Below are 22961 nucleotides of genomic sequence, written 5' to 3'. Positions count from 1 at the left end.
TGCGTACCCCTGCGTGGGGTTGTGCAGCATGTCTGGGCCCAGGCAACAGAAAAACGTGATAAAAATCCAAAGGTGGAAGGCTTTATCATGTCAGAGTGGAGAGATAAGAATTTGCATTCCCTGGACGTTCCCCAACATGAAAACAAGCAAACAATGGACTCCTTGTGCTTAGAAAAATAGTGCAGCAGGGAGGCAGCAGACAGAGAAAATGTCTCCCCGATTTGCTGATTTTCTACCTGTAGAGAGGCTTGCTTGTTTCCAGTGGTAGGAGGCATTCAGGAAGATACCCTCCCCCTACTTGCCGGCCAAAGAGGGACATTCCAGAATTCCCCACACCCTCCCACACCCTTCAGCCAGCTTCCTTCTGCTTCAGTGTGGACATTGCCTCTTACTTCCTGGTAATTGTGCTTGGAATGGTAACCCTGATATGAACTCTACAAGTTAAGTGAATCCTCTTTTTGAAAATAATAATAATAAAGCCTCAGAAAAATAGCACAGAAGTGAAATGTCAAATGTGAGGCAACATTTGAAGTACACCTCTCCCACCACATTTTGCTCATCCGTTTTTTTAGTCTCCCTCACCCACCTTGGCTTTGTCTGCTTCTTAATCTTTTTGCTCGCAAAAGATGAAAAAAATGTGCGATAGCTGCGGCACCCTTCCCTGACTCCCAAACGAACATGGACAAATCGAGGAGGGAAGGGAGAATGTCCTAAGGCTATGGAAGTATTCAGAGTGCAACCTGCTCTCTCTGTGCAGCAACAAAGGGCGAAAGCCGCCTCTGAGCAAAGGTGGGGCGAGTGCAAGGTGCAGGGAGTGGAGCCGATAGGGTTTCTGTGACTGTATTTCTCCTGTGTATGCTCAGCAGGTTGAAGGCAAGCAGTGGGACGGCCGCCAGACACACCCAGTCCAGGCAGTAAAACGATCCCTGCTCTGCCCCCAGGCTCTTTCTAACGGATAAAAGGGGAGGAAGTGCCAGACTGCAGGTTCAGAGGGACTCTTCTCTCTTTAACTCCTCCGAGCCTCACTTGCTGTTTCTTCCCAACCCCCCTCTCTCTCCAAAATAAGGAAAGCCCTGCTTGAATAGGCCATGTCGAAATTTGGTTACAGCTCCCGCTCAGCAGCTGGGTCCGGCGGGTTCACCCAGGTCAGAGTCAGCTCCGTCTCTTCATCTCGTGGAATCGGAGGCGGCGGCAGTTTCAGCAAGCCGGGGGGCTTTGGCAGCTCCAGCCTCTATAACTTGGGTTCTGGCGTCAGGAGGATTGCCCCCGCCAGCTCCTACAGCGTCCAGTCTTCCTACGGTGCCCTCGGTTCCAGCAGACATGGAGGGATGTATGGTGGAGGGTTTTCACCTGCAGGCATTCAAGAGGTCACCATCAACCAGAACCTCTTGTCGCCCCTCAACCTGGAAATCGACCCCACCATCCAGAAGGTGCGCAAGGAGGAGAAGGAACAGATCAAGACCCTCAACAACAAGTTTGCAACCTTCATCGATAAGGTGAGCTAGACGTAGCTTATTTTGATCCTTCTCTAGTGTCCCAGCAATCGATAGGAGCTTCTCTACAGGCCTCATGGGGTCATGGCTGTGCTTTGCTTAGAAGCGAGGTCTTTAGTTGTAAGCTCAAAAACAGCCAGTGGCTCTGCTAGATGTTTTATTTGAAGCAGCATCTGGCTTTTGTTCTCTGCTTTTGATTCATAACTCGATGACCAACATGACCCTGCCATTGCTTTCTTGGTGATCTTCCTTATTCACTGCCTGGTTAATAGCAGGGTGTGTTGGTGTCACAACTTCAACATGATGGCTTTTATTCCCTCATGTTGTGAAGACGGTGACCAGCACACCACACCCTGGGGAAAGTGGAATGAGAAGGGGATTCAAAGTAAAACAGTGATCTTTTGCTTGCTGCAGCTTCAGTTCTCTGAACCTGACATCTGAAATTAAGGCGGTTAAAGGATTTGATAGGTTCAATAATATTTTTTTTTAAAAAAATTAATGAATCTGAAGCTTCACCTCTTTTAATGATTGATCAATAAATCTCTGTTAAAGTGCACCACACTTTATAAGGTAAAAGAGGGCAGATTGCAACCCCATGGAGATATAGTCTATCGTCCATTTATTTATTTTTAATAAATGTTTTATTACACCTGCTTCTAGCTCCTGGACCCTTTTTTTTTTTAAGTTCTCTCAGATACCTGGGAGTATCTTATTTGTTACCCTGTGGTATATCACAAGCATTCATTACCTGTAACCTTCATGGCACATTGCGATAGAGTTTGCATTACTTACCCAAAAGGAAATGTGTTGAGTTTAATAGTCAGCCCATGCTGACTACCTGTGAAGTATTATGTCCACACACACACAATGAGCCGTATTCACATCCCTCCCCCATCGCAAGTGTGATACAGTCAACAGGCTGTGAGTTTAGGCATGATGGTCCTGGGGCAGGGGGTGGAATCACTGATCAGTCACAGCCTTAACTGGGTTGTTTTGAGGGGGGAATGCAGTAAAAGGTATAGTTAATCAATCTTGATGTAGATCAAAAGAAATCTGAATACATATCGGAAGTCCAAAAGTTCTGCAAAACATGTACCTGAATCCAAGCTTCTACTATTTACAGTGTGCTCTGGATCTTACTCGCCTGATAAATGCAAATACTTGGTATGAAAAATCTCCATTCTCAGCATAGTTTTACCCAGAGTGTTGCAGTTTTAGCTGTTCCTCTCCCACAAATAATCAGTGAATCTCCTTCCTCCCACGCCCTCATCTATCTGCATTCCTCGGAGGACTCCTTCCCCCGGCCCCATCTACCCCCACGTCTAAGAGTTGAGAGCCATGAAGGGCCATAATCTTCTACTGCTTTGTGGTATTTCGAGTCCTGCTGGCAGAATGACAGGCTTTATGGAATTTGCCTCGGGGGCTTTTTTCAGGTCCGATTCCTTGAGCAGCAAAACAAGATGCTGGAGACCAAGTGGAATCTCCTCCAGGAGCAGAAGACCACACGGAGCAACATCCCTGCCTTCTTTGAAGCCTACATCAGCAACCTGCGGAGGCAGCTGGATGCCCTGGTGAAGGACAAGGGACGCCTGGAGGGAGAGCTGAAGAACATGCAGGATCTTGTGGAAGATTTCAAGAACAAGTAATGTATTCATAACGGTTTTTGCAGAGATGAGCAGGTTCAGGTGGCCCATTCACAAAGCATCACCTGGCTCTAAATGGGAGAGCTTAAAGCTGCGATCCTATGCACATTTCTTTTGAGAGCAAATCCCATTGGTTTCAGTGGGGCCAAGCAACCGTAATTGTGCACTGTGAGCCTCTGCACGTATACTCCAAAGTAAGTCCCACTAGGCTTGTCAGGTGCAAAAAGAGAGGTCAGGATTCCTGCACTTTTAATAGTTAATACCAAAGAAAGAATTTCGGCAGATTTAGCGTGCAAGGCAAGCTACACCTGTTGAATCCCCCTATTCTAAGGGCACATACGCAACATACATTTAAAGCACATGGCTTTCCCCAGAGAATCCTGGGAACTGTAATTTATCCCACAGAGCTACAGTTCCCATCACTCTTAACAAACCACAGTTCCCAGGATTCCTTGAAGGAAGCCACACGCATTAAATGTGCATTATATCTGTGGTGTGGATGCGACCTAATGCAACCTGCAAAGGTGTAGAAACCCTGTCCTCTTTCCCCCCTGACTGCTGCAAGCCCCACTGAGTTTGCTAGGGGTTACTTCTAAGCAGGTGTATGCAGAGATACCCTGAGATGACTCTCATGCAGTTCGCGGTGTGAGCATGCAAGTGTCTGCTCAAAACTACAAATTATTGAGTTCAATGGGACTTCCTCCCAGGTAAATGAGTGGAGAATTGCAACCTCAGTATGAGGGTTTGCTGTATCTTCCAAAGCATGCAAAAGATGCATCAACTTTTTAAGAAATCCAATAAAGTATCCAATAAACCTAGCACAGGCAACATCAGGCATTCATAATCTTGGAGTATTTTCAAGGGCCCAGGTAAGTGCAGGGGTGGGGAACCTTTGGCCTGTCAGATGTTCCTGAACTACAGCTCCCATAATCCCTGTCTACTGGCCATGCTGGCTGGGGCTGATGGGAGCTGGAGTCCTGCAACATCTGGAGGGCCATGGGTTCCCCACCCTTGATTGAAAGCATCCAAGATCTGGTAGCCTTTTAGTGTCTGAATATACCTCGTTGTGATCCCCCTCCTTCCTGCATGGATTCCAGAAGCCTGCCTGCCTGGCACTGAGTTTCCCAAACTGGATATTGATGCAATGGTTTGATTGTAACCTTGTTAGACTCTTCTCATTGGAAGCCACACACTGCATGGTCCCTTATTGTACCTGCTCCTGCTCCCCATCCTTGGAGCAGGACCTCAGAGTGCATTCATGTGGACACATATTTTGCTTAAGATAAGGGTGTTAAATAAATGTCATAAAGGTATGGCAGAGGATAGCAGCAGAATGACTTTGCTTCAGCCAGTGTTGGGTACTTGCAGGACTTCAGGGTTTCTGAACTACATCATCCCTGACCATAGATCTTGTTGGCCAGAGTTATGGTTCTTCAACATCTGGAGTTTCGAAAGGTTTGCACCCCAGTGTTTCTGTGTTCATGGGAATCCATGGTGGCTGAATCCACAGTTTTTACCTACATTAGTTCAAGGAAGAATGATTGAACAAACTTGTCCCCAACCTAGTTGAATTTTATTTATTTATTTTACTATAAAAATACTTATATACCACTCTACCACCAAAATGTATCAAAGCAGTTTACAAAAGCAATTTTGTTTTTTTAAAAAAGAAAAGTATTAGAATGCAGTAATGTAATACATCGGCAATTACCACAAAAAGCACAAGGAAAACACATGGGCTGTATAACACAAGGATAGGAAATTTGCAATCATTCAAGTATTGCTGGACTACAACTCCCATCAAACCTAATCATTGGCCAATGGCTATACTTCCTGGGGCTGATGTTGCTGAGTTGGGAGTCCAACCACATCTGGAAGGTCACAGGCTCCCCATCGGTGGTATAGCAGGTGTTGGTTGGTCAAAAAGCAGGCTTTTACCTTGCTAGAAGCTAGTCGTGGAAATCTTCTGGAGTCGATCTGGGATGGGCAGCAGGACTGTGCTGATAAAAACATATTTGTGACATCAAATTGAAAGGTATTTCTTATAAGGAGACATGAGAAGACTCTAGAGGCACATAAGAAGCAATAACATATTAGAGGAGAGACTTCAGATTCAGACTTACTCTTTTGTTAAAGTGCAAGAACATTAAACAGCAGCAGAAATTGTGTGAGTATGTGTCAAAAATTTAGAAAGAATATATGGTTTAATCCCAATGGGCCTGCATGCATGTCACATGAGACATCATTAAGCCCTCCTGATTTGCCTTTTAAATATCAAGCCTTAGGGCTGATTTCCTCATGCCGAAATAGTACCTGGGTGTGGCACAGCCCACTATGGACTTCAACATTTCAGGCTGCAGAGGGGAAATCACATGTCTGAATGATACCCGCACCCATATGCTACCCTCTCCCACACCTGTAGCTCTCTGTGCGTGAAAAGCAGTCTTGCTATACCTGAAGGAGCGTCTCCACCCCCATCGTTCTGCCCGGACACTGAGGTCCAGCGCCGAGGGCCTTCTGGTGGTTCCCTCATTGCGAGAAGCGAAGCTACAGGGAACCAGGCAGAGGGCCTTTTCGGTGGTGGCGCCCGCCCTGTGGAATGCCCTCCCATCGGATGTCAAGGTGATGGAAAACTACCTGACATTCAGAAAACATCTTAAGGCGGCCCTATTCAGGGAAGCTTTTAATGTATGATATTTTAATGTTTTTTTGGTTTCTGTGGAAGCCGCCCAGAGTGGCTGGGGAAACCCAGCCAGATGGGCGGGGTACAAATAATAAATTATTATTATTATTATTATTATTATTATTCTCTGATCCTGCTAGCTTTTTTGGCATATGGCAGGAGAAGGAATTTCCAGCAGGTTTATGGTCTTAAACACCTCCATCTTCTAATAATTTTCTGGTATACATAACTTATTAGAGAGGTGCAGTGACCTTAAGGTTAAAAGCTTGCTCACGTCTACCCTAGCAGCAGTTTTAACAAGATTTGGCTTCTGGATTCAGTTGCGGTCTGCAGATTGTTATGTGTGTGGTGGTGGTTGTGATGGTGTTTTACTTCCTTTTGCGTTATGTGCCTTTGGATTAGTTGCACGACTCTTCTGGGGCTGTTGTCACAGGCTCTCTCTCTCTCTCCCTCCCTCCCTCCCTCCCTCCCTCCCTCTCCCTCTCTCTGGTTTGGATTAGGAGGGTCAGGTGTCATCTGTGAGGTTGTGGATCAGAAGTTTTCCCCGCACAGTCACAACACAGAGTTGGGTTAGATAGCTTTTTGCCCCTGCCCTTCCAGCTTGGGTGGTTTATTCCATCTGTAGCCACCCCCATTATTTGTCCCCTCAAGGTGGGCTAAGCCAAGAGAGAGTAACTGGTCCCAGCTTGCCCAGCCAGCTTCAAGGTTGAGTGAGGATTTTCGCTCAGCTCTCCCCAGACCACTCCCCAGCCCTCTTAACTACTATGCCGCACCCTGAATCTACAGAACTTAAACCAAGCTCCTGCTCTATCACATATCCGGTGTTTTAAAGCTTTAGTAAATCAAGTTTCAGCTGTTACGCTTTCACTGTGTACCCATATGCTGTGTTCTTGCACGGCCACGCACTTAAAAAGCAATGTGTGTGCATTTCGTGTCCTCTAACAATTGAGATTAGCTGCTTTGTGCAATTAATTCAAAGAGGAAAATTCGAGCGAGTGAAAGGTAGCTCCCCCCCCCCCGGCTTTCCCTCTCCCTTGGCAAAGAATTGCTACAAGGCCAGGGGGCGGGCGGAGTTTAAGCGTTGTATCTGTCGACAAACTTTGCAGTTCACAAAGGAACACACCTGGTGTTATTAAAAAGAGTTCCATGGAGACGAGCGGAGCAAAGGTTGGCAGTTTGATCTTGTACAAGAGATCCTTCATGCTCCTAGAGGAAGTCTCAATGGGAACCAATTCCTCACCCTAACCCCCGCCCCACCTATAGTGCTTTAAAATATATATGAGTTGGCAAACTGGCTCAGACCGGAACGGAAAGCAAACAGTACTGATAAGCCCCCAGGGTGTGACCCATAGAGGAGAAAAGTCAATAACTAGTAATCCTTCCCCAGGTGCAGCCGTATTATGCATAGCTAGGATAACTGGTGGGGGGGGGTGCAGAGAGACAGCGACCCTGGGTAGGGCTTGGTTAGGGTTGCTATATTATTAATCATCTGAATTACCCCTTTGAAACAGCTGCCAATGCTTTACAATCAAAGGGCGTTTTCCTGAACCAAGGGCATATCTATAATGCATATTTAAACTGGTATAAAAGTCATTCTTTTTCAACAGTCACCCCTGGGATACATAGTTCTGTGAGAAGGGTGTACTTAAAGATATGCAATGTAGCGAATTCTCAGCAGCCTCAGCAAAACTACAGCTCCCACAATATTTTGGGGGAAGGAACAGAGAGCCATGACAATGAGCATCCTATAAAAGTGATACAGATTTGTGGAGTAGTTTTCCCCCCCTCTGAGATAAGTGAATTTGAAACAGTCTCATATTTCTTGCCTTGTGATTTCAAACAGGGATGATTCAAAGACCAAGTGTGAAGACAACTTTAGCTCTGCTCAGGCTGCCAACAATATTATTGGGGAAACATAGACATGAGTAATATCTAAAAAGACAGGGGAGTAATTTGAATCAGTTTAAGGTGAACTTCCCATATGTGTTGTTTACGAAATACAATGCAAACCGAAAGACAAAATTCACACTCCTCCGAATTTGGCAATGCTGTTCCCCTGCCAAGTTACATGTTCAAAAATGCACATACAAGTGTGCATAAAAATGAATGCATTTGTGAAAATAACATACAGAAATGTCTTGCATTTGGGAAATCTGCTCCGCAGAAATGTGCCTCTTTGGAGAAATTCTCATGGAAATGCTGATGAATTTTTGTGAAGACTTTCTTTGGGAATGTGGAGAAACCAAAATTGACAGATTTGTCCATCTGTAGATGTGGGAAGAGCCTTTTGCTCTTCATCTCCCCTGCAGCATTCAGCACCTTAGTCCACATGGTGTGGGGAAGGAGGAATAGACAAAAATCACCTTATCATATTCACCAGTGGGATGTGCCCCGAGGAGAACTCAGGGGCTGCTGCTTCCACTGAGAGTGAAGCCAAGATTCAATCCATTTATTTTAGTACAATTTTATCACGCCTTATACCAAAGTTGCTCAGGGTAGCCTTTCTTTATTTTCAGGGGTGGACAGAGCGCAAGATAGTGAGATCCACTCTGTTATTTGCTAGAGGGATAAGGAGCAAACATAGAATTAAAGAACAGGGTACCAGAACTGGGTGTACAGTCTGCTGACTCACAAATCCACTCCTGGTTTTCCCCTTAAGCTTTCTTCATTTCAGCAGCCTAATTCAGAAGAGCGTAGGTATGAGAGAGAGGGAGTTGCTATTGTTTTAGCAGCTGGTAGTAGAAACCCTTAGTGATCTGCTGGAAATCACTCAGAGATCTACCAGTAAGCCCCTAATCTACCTTCTGCCCCCCATCCCACCCTTGATCTCTGAACTCCACTCAAGTCTTATTCACAGAATGCATATAAGGGTTGCCAAATTTTGATACCTGAGCAGGACCTGTGCTCAGCTGAGCAGTGACCACATGGAAGAACATTTAGTTGTGAAAGTGCTGCTTTGTATTTCAAAGAAATCCTGTTCACCAGATCACTTGTGTGCATGCAGCATCTGTTAGCCAAGAGGGTGTTCTTTCTGTGATAGCCACAATCTTGGATAGCTTTAAAGTGGGGTCAGACCAATTCATGGAGGAGAAGACTACTAGCCATGCTTCCTGTGTTCCTCCTCCACCACCAGAGACCCTTAGCCTCTGAATACCAGTTGCTGAGGAGCACCAGTGGGGAGAGAGGTGTTGTGACCATGTGCCTCTTGTGGACTTCTCATAGACATCTAGTTGGCCACTGTGAGACCAGAGTGCTGGACGAGAAGGGTCTTCAGTCTGAAGCTCCTTTACATTCTACGCAATGTTGAAGAGTTGTTCTTGAGACTAATATGTGCCACACAAGCTCCTTCAGGGAAGGGCAAGGTATTTTAAAATCAAAGGGGGGTGGTGGGAATCTATGTGATCTATGCTGGCTCAATAGCCAAGGGTTCTAGGTTAGATTTGATATTATATATATTGTGGAAATAATTTGCCAAAAACAAAAGTAGTAATAGCAGCAATTTATGAATTGCTTCCTCTGGTGCATCTCAAAGTGACTTACAAGACACTAAAAACATATATAAGGCAATTACATACATATACAAAGTTAAAATATTGCATATATAAAATCGGTTATTTGCAAGAGGCCAGATAGGATAACAATCTCCACTGAGAAAGCTTGTTGAAAGAGGAAACTGTTCAACAAGACAATAGAGAGGGGGATATGAAGTACTTTGAAGTCATGATGGCTGTGGAATAAAAGCAAAGTCCGTTTACATGAATGCTGTAAATGACACAGAGGAAGGCCTGCCCTTAACTACACTATCTTTGCACAAAGGCCTTTGAACTCTCTCTCTCTCTCTCTCTCTCTCTCTCTCTCTCTCTCTCTCTCTCTCTCTCTCTCTCTCTCTCTCTCTCTCTCTCTCTCTCTCTCTCTTGCCAATAACCTCATGAAAAGACACTGGCAGGCATCTGAAATGCAAATAGCACTGAAGGGGCAGAGAATATTATTGTTCTATCTTTTGCCTTTGGAAATTTGCAACAGTATTGGCCAATTATGGAAACTGAAATCCATTCCAGTCCTCTGGTATTTATGCTCAAGGGCCATTGCCAAACCAGTTATCTGTCTTCAAGTGCGGAGAGAAGGGAGGGGACGACTGTTTCTTCCTCTTTCTTTGAAACAGTGCCACATTCTTGACTCTTACATAGTTGAAGGTCAACTCTAATCCTTAGATGCTTCTCAGAAGGATGGTTGCCTGATTAGTTATCATCAATTTTGTACCTACTCAATCTTGTGTTTGTCAGTGTGGGGTCTGAATAGTGTTTCTTCTTGGTTAAGAGCAGAATAAATTGTGGCCGCTGCAAACCACAGCACTATTTTCATGTTTTTTTGCCCATGTCAGGAAACTTAGGGCATCTAATTTTCACAAATGTTTATTATTATTATTATTATTATTATTATTATTATTATTATTATTATTGTTCATCATCACACTTTTTCCATTCCATCTTGCTCTTCCATCTTTTGCATTTCCCGCCATGCTGTGAAATTGGTCTAGCTATGTAAAAGTGTTTCTTAGAGCAACATCTTTCTCTCCCTCAATCTCCAAATTTCCAAATCCAAAATAACTGGCTTCCTAGATTTAGGACACACCTTTGCAATTATGAACAGACCAGTTTTGCTCCTGAAAATGAAAAGTACAGATGTTTGTTGTGTTCGCATTTGGCAAGTTTGCTCAAATTGTAGAACCAGAGAAAATAGAGGCTCCACTGAATGATTTTGACAGCCAAGTAGCAAAGGCTAAACCAGAATGCTATTTTGATGTTGCATATTGCAGGTAATTGGTGCCTAGAATTTATTTGATTTGACAAAGTGCCAAGACTGGTGGGCAGAGAAATTCAAAGGTGGTTTCACCCTCAGCCTTGCTGGACTCTCACAAGCAGGCTGGAGGTGCTCCTGCAATTCTCTATCCATTTCTCAGGGGTTTTCTTTTCTTTTTTGTTTCATTGGGGACACCAGGAGGGAAATTCCCAAGAGAGATTTGGACCAACTTAGTGGGAACAACCAAGCTGTTACCAAATCCCCACCCCCCAACACATCCCTGAACCACAAACTAGCACACATCCATTCTGGCCATAGCAGTGTCAGAAATCTTACATTTATTTGGGCCAGGTTGTTGCCAATTTCCCTGGTGGCAGGGAGGCTGGATCAAACATTCAGGGCTCCATCTCCAAGGTTGAAAAGGTGGAAAAGAATGCTCTCCCAGGGGCCACAGGATTTCACCCCTTAAACTCTGCAGCCCAACTTAATTAGTAGCTTTCAGGACTGGAGAATCTGGAATGAAGGAATATTTTACAAAGTACAGTTGTTGTTCTGCAAAGGGAGGAGAGAGAAAGAGAGAAAGTTGGTTGTCATTGAAAGGGAAGGGGGATGAAATACGGTTAATGGTCTTGATTTGCTTGAGAACAGAACTGCAATCTGGAGTTTGTGTGCCATGATTTTTACCTTGTTAGTTCAGTTGGTTAGACTGTGGTGCTGATAACGCCAAGGCTGCAGGTTCGATCCATGTATGCAAGAGCTTCATATTCCTGCATTGCAAGGGCTTGACTAGATCTTCCCCAGGGTCCCTTCCAACTCTACAGTTCTGATTCTACTAACCTACATGTACATTTAAATGATGTATTTTAATTCCCTTTTTCTAACAGATACGAAGATGAAATCAACAAGCGCACAACAGCAGAAAATGACTTCGTTGTGCTCAAGAAGGTGAGAAGCCATAACTGTTTTTAAGTCACAGTGAAATTGGTAATCATATGTGTTCTGACTCAAAACCTATGGCTGGCTGGTTGTGTGCCTTGATGGCCACACTCAAGATTTTCCAGTAGTATTTCTGCAGCTCTCTGTGAATTGAGATCTGCTAAAGTGAAGGAGGTGACAAAACTGTTTTGAGACAGTGCACTACAAAGTAGAGATGAGGGGTCACATAGCTAAATGTTGGTCCATATTGGAAATATCTCCCTGATATGCTAGCTTCCCATACATAGGGTCTTCCTCTTGCCCCATGAGAAGCATTCAGTGATGTTCTCCCCACCTGCAATATTAAGTGGTACAGTTTTTGTATCACCGCTTCACTTGCTCTTTGTAGGAGCTAGAACTGAATGCAGCAAAGATTCTGAAAAAGCAACCTTAACAAAGATCAGGCTTACATTCATGGAAGGTGGGGGAGATGGGCCACAGAATCATTTCTCAGAGTGATCAGTGTGCTGCAGACTTCGACCTCTACTGCTCTAACACCTTTGAAGATCATTTTCAGTAAAGAAAGAATTGTTGGGCACCTCTGTTGCACTGAATCACACTGAATATTGCACACGCTTCCTTATTCTTTGGGCTGGACACCCAAAGCACATTTTCCATTGTGTAGACACAGCCTTTCTCTTCCCTTTGTTTACAAATCAAACAGACAAGATAGACAAGGGGAATAATAAAAGACACACAAAGAGGGAAGGTGACTTATCCAAAGTCAAACAGGCCGTTGGCAATGTTGGAAACAAACTAGTGCAAAGGCGGCCAACGTGGTGACTGTGGGCGCACATGTGCCCCCAGAGCCTTCCCTGGAGCCCACAGTGTCCCCTCCTCCCACTGAAGTTAGTCTTGAAATTAACTGTTGGAACCAAAAGAATAGATGGCTGTGTGTGCTTGGTTGATGTGTGGTGTGGTGCCTAGGAGAATTTCTCCAGGTTGGCAATGCACCTACAGACCCAAAAAAGGTTGGCAACCCCTGGACTGCCTGCTGAGGGCCTGAAGGACCCCGCCCTTGCCTCTTTCCACCTGGCTTGGGGTGGGGCTTGACAGGCTTCACAAGGACTGCAGCTGCGGCTTAGCACCGAGAGCTCCTCTTTCAAACTGTTTTTAATTTTTATCTGTGTTGTTTTAAATGAGACCATCTTGGCTGTGAGCCCTGAAAGACCTGCACCCTACCTTATTGGCCCTTTCCCATCTGGCCTGGGAGAGTGGAGTGCGGACTGACTCCAGCTACAAAAGCTGAGGCTGTTGAACAAATTCCTGGGCTGGAGTATTGTTTACGGGGGGTTGAGAGAGCTATTGCTGTTATTGATATTATTGTTGGTATCTTTAGTTTTAGATCTTATGATTTGTGTGGAAATTGTTTCCATTAGGTTGTGTATTTTTGACGTGTTTTATTGTTTATGACTTTTGTTATGTTTGTAATTATGTAGATCTTGTCATGTTGTAAGCCGCCTTAATCATCGTTTCAACTATGGAAAGACAGTATACAAATAAAATGATGATAATGTTGATGATGATGATAGATTAGGACAGTTCATATTAAGAGCAGGGCACAATGGTTTTCAGTCCGAGGCTGATTAACTCTTGGTACATGGAGGTGGAATTCTCCATCAGTTGCACCAGGTGACAATAGTTTTCTCTTCACCATAGTCCTCACTCCAGTGAAATCTCATTCAGTGTACTTGGTTTTCTTTATTTTATGTATTTAAGGAACATATACTTCAATAATACACAAGAATAATGAAAGCCAATTAAAATTAAAAACACACACAATACAAATGTGGGTAATTTTGTTCACAGTCCCTGGGAAAAACCATAATTATTTTATTTATAAATATCAGGATATTTTCCTTGATGTATTACAACAGTCTCACTTAAAACTGCAAAGTTACTAATTCCTATTTTTCAGCAATAGCTATGGACTAAATTTGACTGTACCATAAATCCTTATTTGATCCCTCTAAATATTTTCTTGCAATAACCATCCTGACAGCAAATAGTAATTAGAGAATCTATTCTTTATTCAAACCTTCTGCATTTGGCCCCATCTCATATCTCCAGTAATGCTAACAAAGGGGTTGGTATCAATTCTTGCTTTGTTATTAGATTAACTGCTAGGAACACCATCTCTCCCGAAACTGACAATGGGTGACACTCCCACCATACATGTAAATATGTGCCTTTATGTTATCAAACTTGGTTTTCTGATTGTGTTTTAGGATGTTGACGCATCCTACATGAACAAGGTGGAGTTGGAGGCCAGGGTGGATGGAATGACTGATGAGATAAACTTCCTGAGGGCACTCTATGAAAATGTAAGTATACTTCTCTATGCTCTTTCCACCATTTAGGATACCCTTTTCCAATCTATTGCACTCCAGATGTTGTTGGATTCCAACTCACATCAGCCTCCCAGCTAGCATGGCCAATGGTCAGGGGTGACAGGAGTTGTAGATCAAAATAGCTGGAGGGCTCTAGGATGGTGAAGGTCTCTGCGGTTCTCCGGAGTTTCACACGGTAGCCTTTCCTAGCCCTACCTGGAGATACCATGGATTGAACGCTGGAAGCTTCTGCAGATGAACCAGGTGCCACCTTCCCAAATTGAGCTCTTAAAAGGGGAGGGAATATTTTTGCTCAGCCCTGACTTAAATATTCTAACATTGGCTAGGAAAAAGAAAAGAACATGGTTATGTTTGCATTAGTCCTTTCAAGGAACTAAATATACCCCTCAATAAGGCATGAAAGAATGTTTGAAGACTTTAATGATGAAGACGATCAATGCTCTTAAAGGCCAAATGCAAATGTAACAAGTAGACATTGTTTCCTTTTTGAACCATGAAGGTAAAACCTAAATGCCCCAGATGGGTGGGTAGAAATTTCCAGCAGAAGCTTTGCTTGTTCTTCAAACAGCAAAAAACTGTTTTAGACTTGTGGTTAGGGGCCATGTTTTGCAGGATCATGGCTGATCCCGCCATTTCGATAGGAGGACCAATGTGCCATTTGCATGGGGCTGCATGCAAAGACACATGAAGGGTTAGGGTTAAAAGGCTTTTATGAACAGCAGCACTTTGTTCAAAATGAGAATGATCAAGTCTAAAGAAATTTAGACTGGAAAATCCAGGTGCAATATATGCTGCTATATAAGCCACTGAATGCAAATGATGGCTATTTGTTCTCTGTGATGAAAGCAACAAACATTGAAGGCATATCATTCTAGTCGACTGTATTTACTTTTTGTTGTGTCTGTGCATGGTAAGCCACATAACCAATAAAGATGCAATAATGGTTTATCTGGATATTATGTCCACCATTTTGCAGCAACTTTAAAATGCTGCGTGCAAGCAGCTATGTTAACCTTGTGGTGAACTGAATAGATGAATCATTCAGTTATCACCACAGGCACCCCAAAAGGGAAGTTAAAGTTGGTGTGCTGAAATTGGCACATTTTGAGTTATAATTTGAACGAGAGGGTGTTCATGGTGTTGTTGGACTTCAACTCCCATCAACCTCAGTCAGCATGGTTAATGGTCAGGGATGATGGGAGCTGTAGTCCAGCAACATCTGGAGGATCCACCTGTGCTTTAAGAGTAGGTTCCAGATTCTCCCCCAGGTGGAATCAGGATTACCCTGAAAAATGGTGGGCTCCAAATCTGCTCCAGATATCATTCTGTGTCAATGGAACCTGGGTGAAATTGGCACACACTTTCACATGACCATTAATTCTGGCAAAAGTGGGGAACTATTCAGTGATTTGCAGGGGCAAGGAAAATGTAGCAGCGGAGTGCCCTTCCTCCCTTTCAATACTGCCACTAAGAAATACCCTTAAGACTTTAAATGCAAATCGAAAATAAGCCAAGGGAGATGAAAATGATAGAGGATGGGATTCCCTTAAGAAGTCCTGTCAGCAGAAGCCTTGTGTAAGGTCTTCTGCTTGCACAACAGGGCTCCCCCGCCCCATCCCACTACATGCCTGCTGAAATTGCCCGGGGTGTGTATGTGTCTCTCCCTCTACCCGCCAGACTTTAATGTTGTTACTCATAAACCCTAATGGTTCCTGATCTGAAGGAAAGGCAGGATGTTAAGAAGGATAACAGACAATGAATGCACATCTCTTTAATTTTCCAGGAACTGCGTGAGCTGCAGAACCAGATCTCAGATACTTCTGTGGTGCTTCAGATGGACAACAACCGAAACCTGGACCTGGATAGCATCATTGCTGAAGTCAAAGCTCAGTATGAGGAGATTGCCAATAAGAGCAGGATTGAGGCAGAAAGTTGGTATCAAAGCAAGGTGAGCCATGGTGGCAAAGATGAACACATAAGGAAACAACTGTTTGGGGATATGAATAATATCCTCCCATAATGAGTTGGCTACCAATTACAGTCTTGACTAATGAGAAGTCAATGTCATTTCATATTTGCTGCATTCCCTGATTTGATCTTGAAAGGAGACACTCCCCCACACAATGATCACACCTACCTTTTAAAGCCTCCAGGACTTCTATAATGGAAGTGCATAGTTCCAAGCTCTCTGATCTGCCCATTGTGATGTCATAATTTCCACCTTAACCAATTGTTCCTCATCCTCCTCTGCGTTGTGTTATTGTGTGATGCCTGTTGGCTAATGCATTCAGGATGCTTCACACAAATAATCAAAGAGACAGATGAACTGATCATCGTAACAATGAAAGGGTAACGTCCTTTTTGTAATCTCTCTCTGTACTCATTTTCCTCTTTCCACAAACACATTAACTCTTCCTGAGTGCATACAATGGGTTGCATTCACTGCAGTAATAAGCAAAAATTTTCCATCAGTGCAAATTTCCCCTTGTGCAACAGAATGCTCTCTCCCTCTCCTCCCTCTGTGCCCACCCCCTAGACTTGGCAATGGTGCCAGGAGAAATCCTCTTGCACTAGCACATTATTTAGTTAAATGCCACCCTATAGGCACCATGTGTCTTTGGCACTGGCCCTGTCACCAGAAAGAAGAGCCTGTGGTGAGGAAGGGAGACTGTTTTGTTGCAACAAATCCCACCTCCACCTTCAACAGCATCTCTCCTCTCTGTTAATCTCAGTATGAAGCCCTGCAAGCCAGTGCTGGGAAGCATGGCGATGACCTGCGGAACACGAAGAATGAGATTGCTGAGATTAACCGCACAATCCTGAGAATGCAGGCTGAGATTGAGAATGTGAAAAATCAGGTGAGTAGCTGGAAATAACTCTTTGTGGGGTTTTCCGTGATACAACACACACACACACTGACTTAAATGAATTATGGGGATGTCCCTGCATAGGCCAAACAGGCCCTACTCCCCACATCTCTTGTGACCTTGTGCTTCTATAATTGCCAACTTGGTGTGTGTGTGTGTGTGTGTGTGTGTGTGTGAGAGAGAGAGAGAGAGAGAGAGAGAGAGAGAGAGAGAGAGTTCCCTTTCCTCCACCCCTGGAAGAAACTGATGCCCCCCTCAAGAACAGGGGTCAGCAAACTTTTTCAGCAGGAGGCCAGTCCACCGTCCCTCAGACCTTGTGGGGGGCTGGACTATATTTTGAAAAGAAGAAGAAGAAGAAGAAGAAGAATGAATTCCTATGCCCCACAAATAACCCAGAGATGGATTTTAAATAAAAGGACACATTCTACTCATGTAAAAAGATGCTGATTCCTGGACCGTCCACGGGCTGGATTTAGAAGGCGATTGGGCCAGATCCATCCCCCGGGCCTTTGTTTGCCTACCCGTGCTCAAGAACTGTAATTTCAGTTTAAAGTTGTGGGCTTCTCATTGACAGGCATTGCATTGGCCACTATATAAGGTAGCCTTTTGGCCTGATCCTGCAGGTCTCCTATGAATGTTGGCTCCATGACAGTTCTGGCCAGGAACTTTACTACTCTTTCCTTCTGTCTTCTGTCAATCATTGGCGGTTTGCTGAGTGGATGACATGTTGGTTTTTTGTATTTTTTTAAACGTACGGTAATTGTGTACCCGCAAGGACTAGATATTTCATGATGAATTGCTTGCTCAAAAGCTGGGGAGATAAGCCATTGTGAATCACTCCCCATAGTGTTTGTTTGACTTTAGGGCAGGGCGGCTCCAGCAAACATCGACACCGAAGCAACCCAATTCACCGCCTCTGAATAATGAATGGAAGCCCAGATGTTCAGCAATACGCCCTTCCTCTCCTTTATATTTGCATTGCACGCTTTACATTGCATTACAGGAGAGTCTAGTACTGATAACAGAGCAATGGGAGCACAAGAAATAAATGAGTCATTGGAGTAGCCAGCAATGCAGTTGGCTAGTCATCTTAGTCTCAGTCATCTTTGCCTCCTACAAGCAGCAATCTGATTGTAAGCAGTTGTTGCAGCATGGACATGCACTCCCCTGTTGCAATATATATTGTTATGAACCAAGTATCAAAAGTCAATTAAGTCAGGACTGTCTGAGGTGTTAGCCTGGGGTAATGAGGAGCAGGTGTGGAGACTGGAGCAGGTGGCATGTAGCAATAGGAGGCCACTTTGCATTATCATACGACAGGCCCATCTAGGCCAGTGCTTTCCATTCTGTCTGGTGGTTAGAGTGACCGTATGTCCCAAGTTGCAGAAGGCAGTCTTGTGTTTGTCGAACTGTACAACCCAAGTCAAGTTGAAAGAGAAAGAGCCCTGAACAGGGAGGGGACATGAAGTTGCCCACCCACAGTTAGTGCCAGGACAACAGGCTGAGCGGGCACACACTGGCAACCCAGCCACAGTCGTCCCTACAATGGTGAGCTATGCATACCAATTAGCACATGCAAAGGTTATGCCAATCCATGCCCTCTTTTCTCCTCGCTCTATGGAGAGGCTTGTGAGCCCACCCTACTGGCAGTGATTCTCCATGCTCTCAGGCAGAGGGTCCTTCTGGTTACCTGATTATTGACCATTTTGACCGGAGATGTCACTGGGGGTTGAACCTGGAACCTTCTGCATGCAATTCATGTTGTTGTTTTTTAGTAGTTTAGTCATATCCGACTCTTCGTGACCCCCTGGACCAGAGTACCCCAGGCACTTCTGTCTTCCACTGCCTCCCGCAGTTTGGTCAAACTCGTGCTGGTAGCTTCGAGAACACTATCCAACCATCTTGTCCTCTGTCGTCCCCTTCTCCTTGTGCCCTCAATCTTTCCCAACATCAGGGTCTTTTCCAGGGAGTCTTCTCTTCTCATGAGGTGGCCAAAGTATCAGAGCCTCAGCTTCACGATCTGTCCTTCCAGTGAGCACTCAGGGCTGATTTCCTTCAGAATGGATAGGTTGGATCTTCTTGCAGTCCATGGGACTCTCAAGAGTCTCCTCCTGCACCATAATTCAAAAGCATCAATTCTTTGGCGATCAGCCTTCTTTATGGTCCAGCTCTCACTTCCATACATCACTACTGGGGAAACCATAGCTTTTACCTTTGCCATTTGGGCTGCTCTTTCTCCTTTGGGGCAGAGAGATGGAGAGGCAGGACTTCTGAACAATCTTATGCCTTGGTTTTTTCCTCCAGCGTGCTAAACTCGATGCTGCCATTGCTGAGGCAGAGGAACGTGGGGAGATGGCTATCAAAGATGCCAAGGGCAAGCTAGCAGAGCTGGAGGCTGCTCTCAACAAAGCCAAACAAGAGATGGCCCGCCAGCTGAGGGAGTACCAGGAGCTGATGAATGTCAAGCTGGCCCTGGATATTGAGATTGCCACCTACAGGAAGCTGCTGGAAGGAGAGGAGAGCCGGTGAGTGCCAGATGCCATGCTCAAATCATCTAACCTCTTCACTAGGGCTGCAATGTTTGATCCATCAATTGGTTAGCCTCAACTGGGCTGCATCCAGCTAGGTCCTGCTCAGCAGACCCATTCAGATGAATGGATCTCAGTTAGTCACGATCATTCATGTTAATGTGTCTCCTCTGAGTATTACTGTTATGGGATAAAACCCATTGTTTATTTTAAAAGCAATAAGCTAAAGAGGTGTTCCCAAGCAGCAAATTTTTAAAATAGATAATTGTTTTTTAAAACATATACTTTTAAAGCAGTGCAGGTGGCGAGCCCTGTAAGATCTTAGGAGGGGCATCACCCTATTTTAATGTCTTGCGTAGCTGCTGTCTGCTCTAGTGCAGACACACATCATCCAAAAGCAAAGTTTGCTTCTTGCGTTCAAACTGTTGGTTTTACCCATTTGCAAATTCACACAAATGTGACGAAAAATTGTAAGGTTGCCTGGCTGAGATCTCTTGATTTGGGACAGGACTGTTCTTTACCCACTGTGCTTCCACAGTTCACACGCCACTAAGTGAAAGTGGTTGGAAAGGCTTGTGTAAGCTGTTTCCTAATATGGCACGTCTGATTCATTATTACTTCAATTTTGGCTTTCCACTTGCAGGCCATTTGCCCAAGCTGGTTGTCATTGAAAAGAGAAGATTGGAGGGCTAAGTGGACTTGTAGCCTGTTCCAGCAGGGAGCTTCCAAATGGTTCCCCCCAGGACTGGAACGTGTCCATTAATTATGGGTCGCTATTTACAGGCACACAGCTATCTCTTTTGAATATTTTATATAGACAACCATTTATTTTGTGTTCCCTTTCTGTTGCCAAGATCTATAATCCTTCAGGCATTAAAAGTTAAGAACTAACTGGAGCTCTTGATTTCTTTTCTCAATAGGCTGGCTGGTGATGGAGTTGGTTCTATGAGCATGAGTAAGTTTGTTTTTCCCACCTCCTCTCTCCCTTCCTTTCCCCTTCTACCACAATTGTTCGTAATACATCCGGACTATTTGGCAAGCACAGCCTACTGTAAGCACTGCTTAGCAGATAGAGAAGAGGTGGAATCTTAATACATATGCAATATGTGTGTATTAATATGAATATACACAAATATAATATAGCATCAGGTCTGACTCTTTTATACATATAACCATATAATTTTCATGCAAATTATTTTGTGTATAATTAAGTTGCACAAACCAAACCAAAAATGCACAAAACATTTGGACATAAGCGGTTGCTCAATATAAGAACTGACTCAATGTGAGCAAAGCTTGATCTGGTCAGAACCACCAAATTCTGTGTATAAAACTACTTAAAATATATTCCTCCTCCATCATTAGAGGTTCTGCAGTTGCGGGGGAGATTCCCATCTTTGCTACCTGGTAGGAGTGTTAGTTGGATGAGGGTGGTGCTGTGGTCTAAACCACAGAGCCTAGGGCTTGCCAATCAGAAGGTCGGCGGTTCAAATCCCCACGACGGGGTGAGCTCCCATTGCTCGGTGCCTGCTCCTGCCAACCTAGCAGTTCGAAAGCACGTCAAAGTGCAAGTAGATAAATAAGTACCGCTCCGGCGGGGAGGTAAACGGCATTTCCGTGCACTGCTCTGGTTCGCCAGAAGCGGCTTAGTCATGCTGGCCACATGACCCGGAAGCTGTCCGTGGACAAACACCAGCTCCCTCGGCCACTAAAGTGAAATGAGTGCCACAACCCCAGAGTCGTCCACGACTGGACCTAACGGTCAGGGGTACCTTTACCTTTAGGAATGCCAGTTGGGGCCTAGATTGCTATTGAAATGAATAGCATATAACCACAATCAGAAATGTTTGTAATGGGCAGTTGCTGCTGAGCCCTAGTTAATAAACCCATTCCATGTTATTGGAAACAGTCCCTTGTTATTGGAAATTCATTTCCCCAAAAAGAGGCCACACTGTTACTGTATCAAAGCTTAATACGTGGTTTCCCTGGTGTCCTACAGCTGTGCTCAACTCCAGTTCTGGTGGCTCCTATGGCAGCGGAGGTGGCTATGGTTTCGGAGGAGGAATCGGCTTGGGAAGTGGAATGGGCAGCGGCGGAGGCCTCAGCTTCTCCTCTGGAGGTGGCTCAGGTGCCGTGAAATCATCGTACAGCATGACAACAAGCACATCCAGACGAAGTGTCAGAAACTAAGCTCAGAAAACCAAGGTCATCACTGCCTGAACACATCTCCATTCCCCCCACCCCTTCCCCCAGAACAGAGGTAGATAAAGTAAAGAAGAGATAGGGAAGATGAGATCATTATCTCCCAAGAACCAAACTGGCTGCTAAATCCAGCAGTAATGAATGAAATGATGGTACCATATTCTGCAAGTGCATTATCCCAACTCCCATATCAACAGCCTAAATCAGGGATGGGGAACTTTCAACCAGATTTGGCTCATGAGACCCTTTCCCCAAAAACCATGTCCACCTGCCCTACATCAGACATTGTATGTGATGTCAGGTTTGGCCCAGGTAGCAACATGGTTGGCTCAGCTGCTCACGCAGCCTGTCCTTGCAGAAAGCAGGATTGAACTCCCCGTAAACCAGCTGATGCCTTGAGTCCTGCTTGGTTCAAGCCTGCAAGAGGGTTCCCTATGGGCAGCTCTCTTGGCCATCTGAACCCTGCATAAATCAGGACTGAATTGCCCGCTCATCAGCTGATGTGCAGGGAGTTCAGTCCTGCTCTGTTGCTATCTTACCCCAAAGTTCCACGGACTAACTTTGACAGGGAACACCCACCTGTCAAAGTTGGCCTGTAGGATGGTGGGAGATAAAGATCTGGCCTGTTGAACCAAAATGGTTCTCCAGTCCTCTAGGTGTTGTGGACTACAGCTCCCATCAGCCCCAGCAAGTATAGCCAATGAATTCTAGAGAGTTCCCCATTCCTGCACTTTTGAAACAAGTATACTTATAGTGCCGTGCTGTTATGGGGTGGCCCCACAGGTTCCCCATCCCTGGCTTAAATTGTGGTGCTGCTCCCATTGAGATCAAGGGGAGTTTTGCTGTTGGTTTAACTGAGAGTGAAGTATAATTGGAAAACGAAATTCCAAACTATACAGGCAATTTCCCTGTCCTCTGTTTTGGAAGCAGAAATCGATTCCCACCCTCTCCCAATTTTCTTGGGGAGGAAAATGTGGAAGTCACAGAAAATAAAATTCTTCTCTGAATGATATTCTGTTTCGTGATGGCTTTTTCCTCCTACTCCACATTGTAGTCACAAGCTACTTAAGAGTATCCAGTTCTCACATGGTGCCACATGTTCTCACATTCTGCTTCTTTAAAAAAACCATGGATTTCAAGACACCATTTTAACTCTTTATATGTCACAGTTGAGCTATAACTTTAGTGAGTGCCTGTAGTGGGAGGGGGGTAAGTAAGCAATCAATTACCCTATTTTTCCGTGTATAAGACTAGGTTTTCCCCCTAAAAAATAATGTCAAAAATTAGGGGGGCATGTTATACTCTGGGCCATCTCCCCCCATCTTATTAAATTTGAGTCTCTCAAAATAGGGGGCATCTTATGCATGGGGATGTCTTACAGACGGAAAAATATAGTAACTTATTCAGAAATCTAGGATT

General features: G+C 44.6%; 1 protein-coding gene across 1 annotated transcript; it reads left to right on the top strand.

Annotated features, from left to right (window-relative positions):
• The first annotated feature begins 827 nt into the window (after positions 1 to 827).
• On the top strand, positions 828 to 22554 carry LOC309522536 (keratin, type II cytoskeletal cochleal-like). Its single transcript, XM_082205900.1, has 9 exons — positions 828 to 1496; positions 2927 to 3135; positions 11504 to 11564; positions 13823 to 13918; positions 15729 to 15893; positions 16678 to 16803; positions 19117 to 19337; positions 20261 to 20295; positions 21340 to 22554. Exons 1-9 carry the CDS (start codon positions 1089 to 1091, stop codon positions 21528 to 21530), a joined length of 1512 nt encoding a protein of 503 aa, XP_082062026.1. The 5' UTR covers positions 828 to 1088; the 3' UTR covers positions 21531 to 22554.
• The last annotated feature ends 407 nt before the right edge of the window (positions 22555 to 22961 follow it).

This window comes from Podarcis vaucheri, assembly GCF_965113315.1.
Source record: "Podarcis vaucheri genome assembly, chromosome: 2".
Classification (NCBI taxonomy): domain Eukaryota; kingdom Metazoa; phylum Chordata; class Lepidosauria; order Squamata; family Lacertidae; genus Podarcis; species Podarcis vaucheri.
This window is presented reverse-complemented; position numbering and strand designations above follow the sequence as displayed.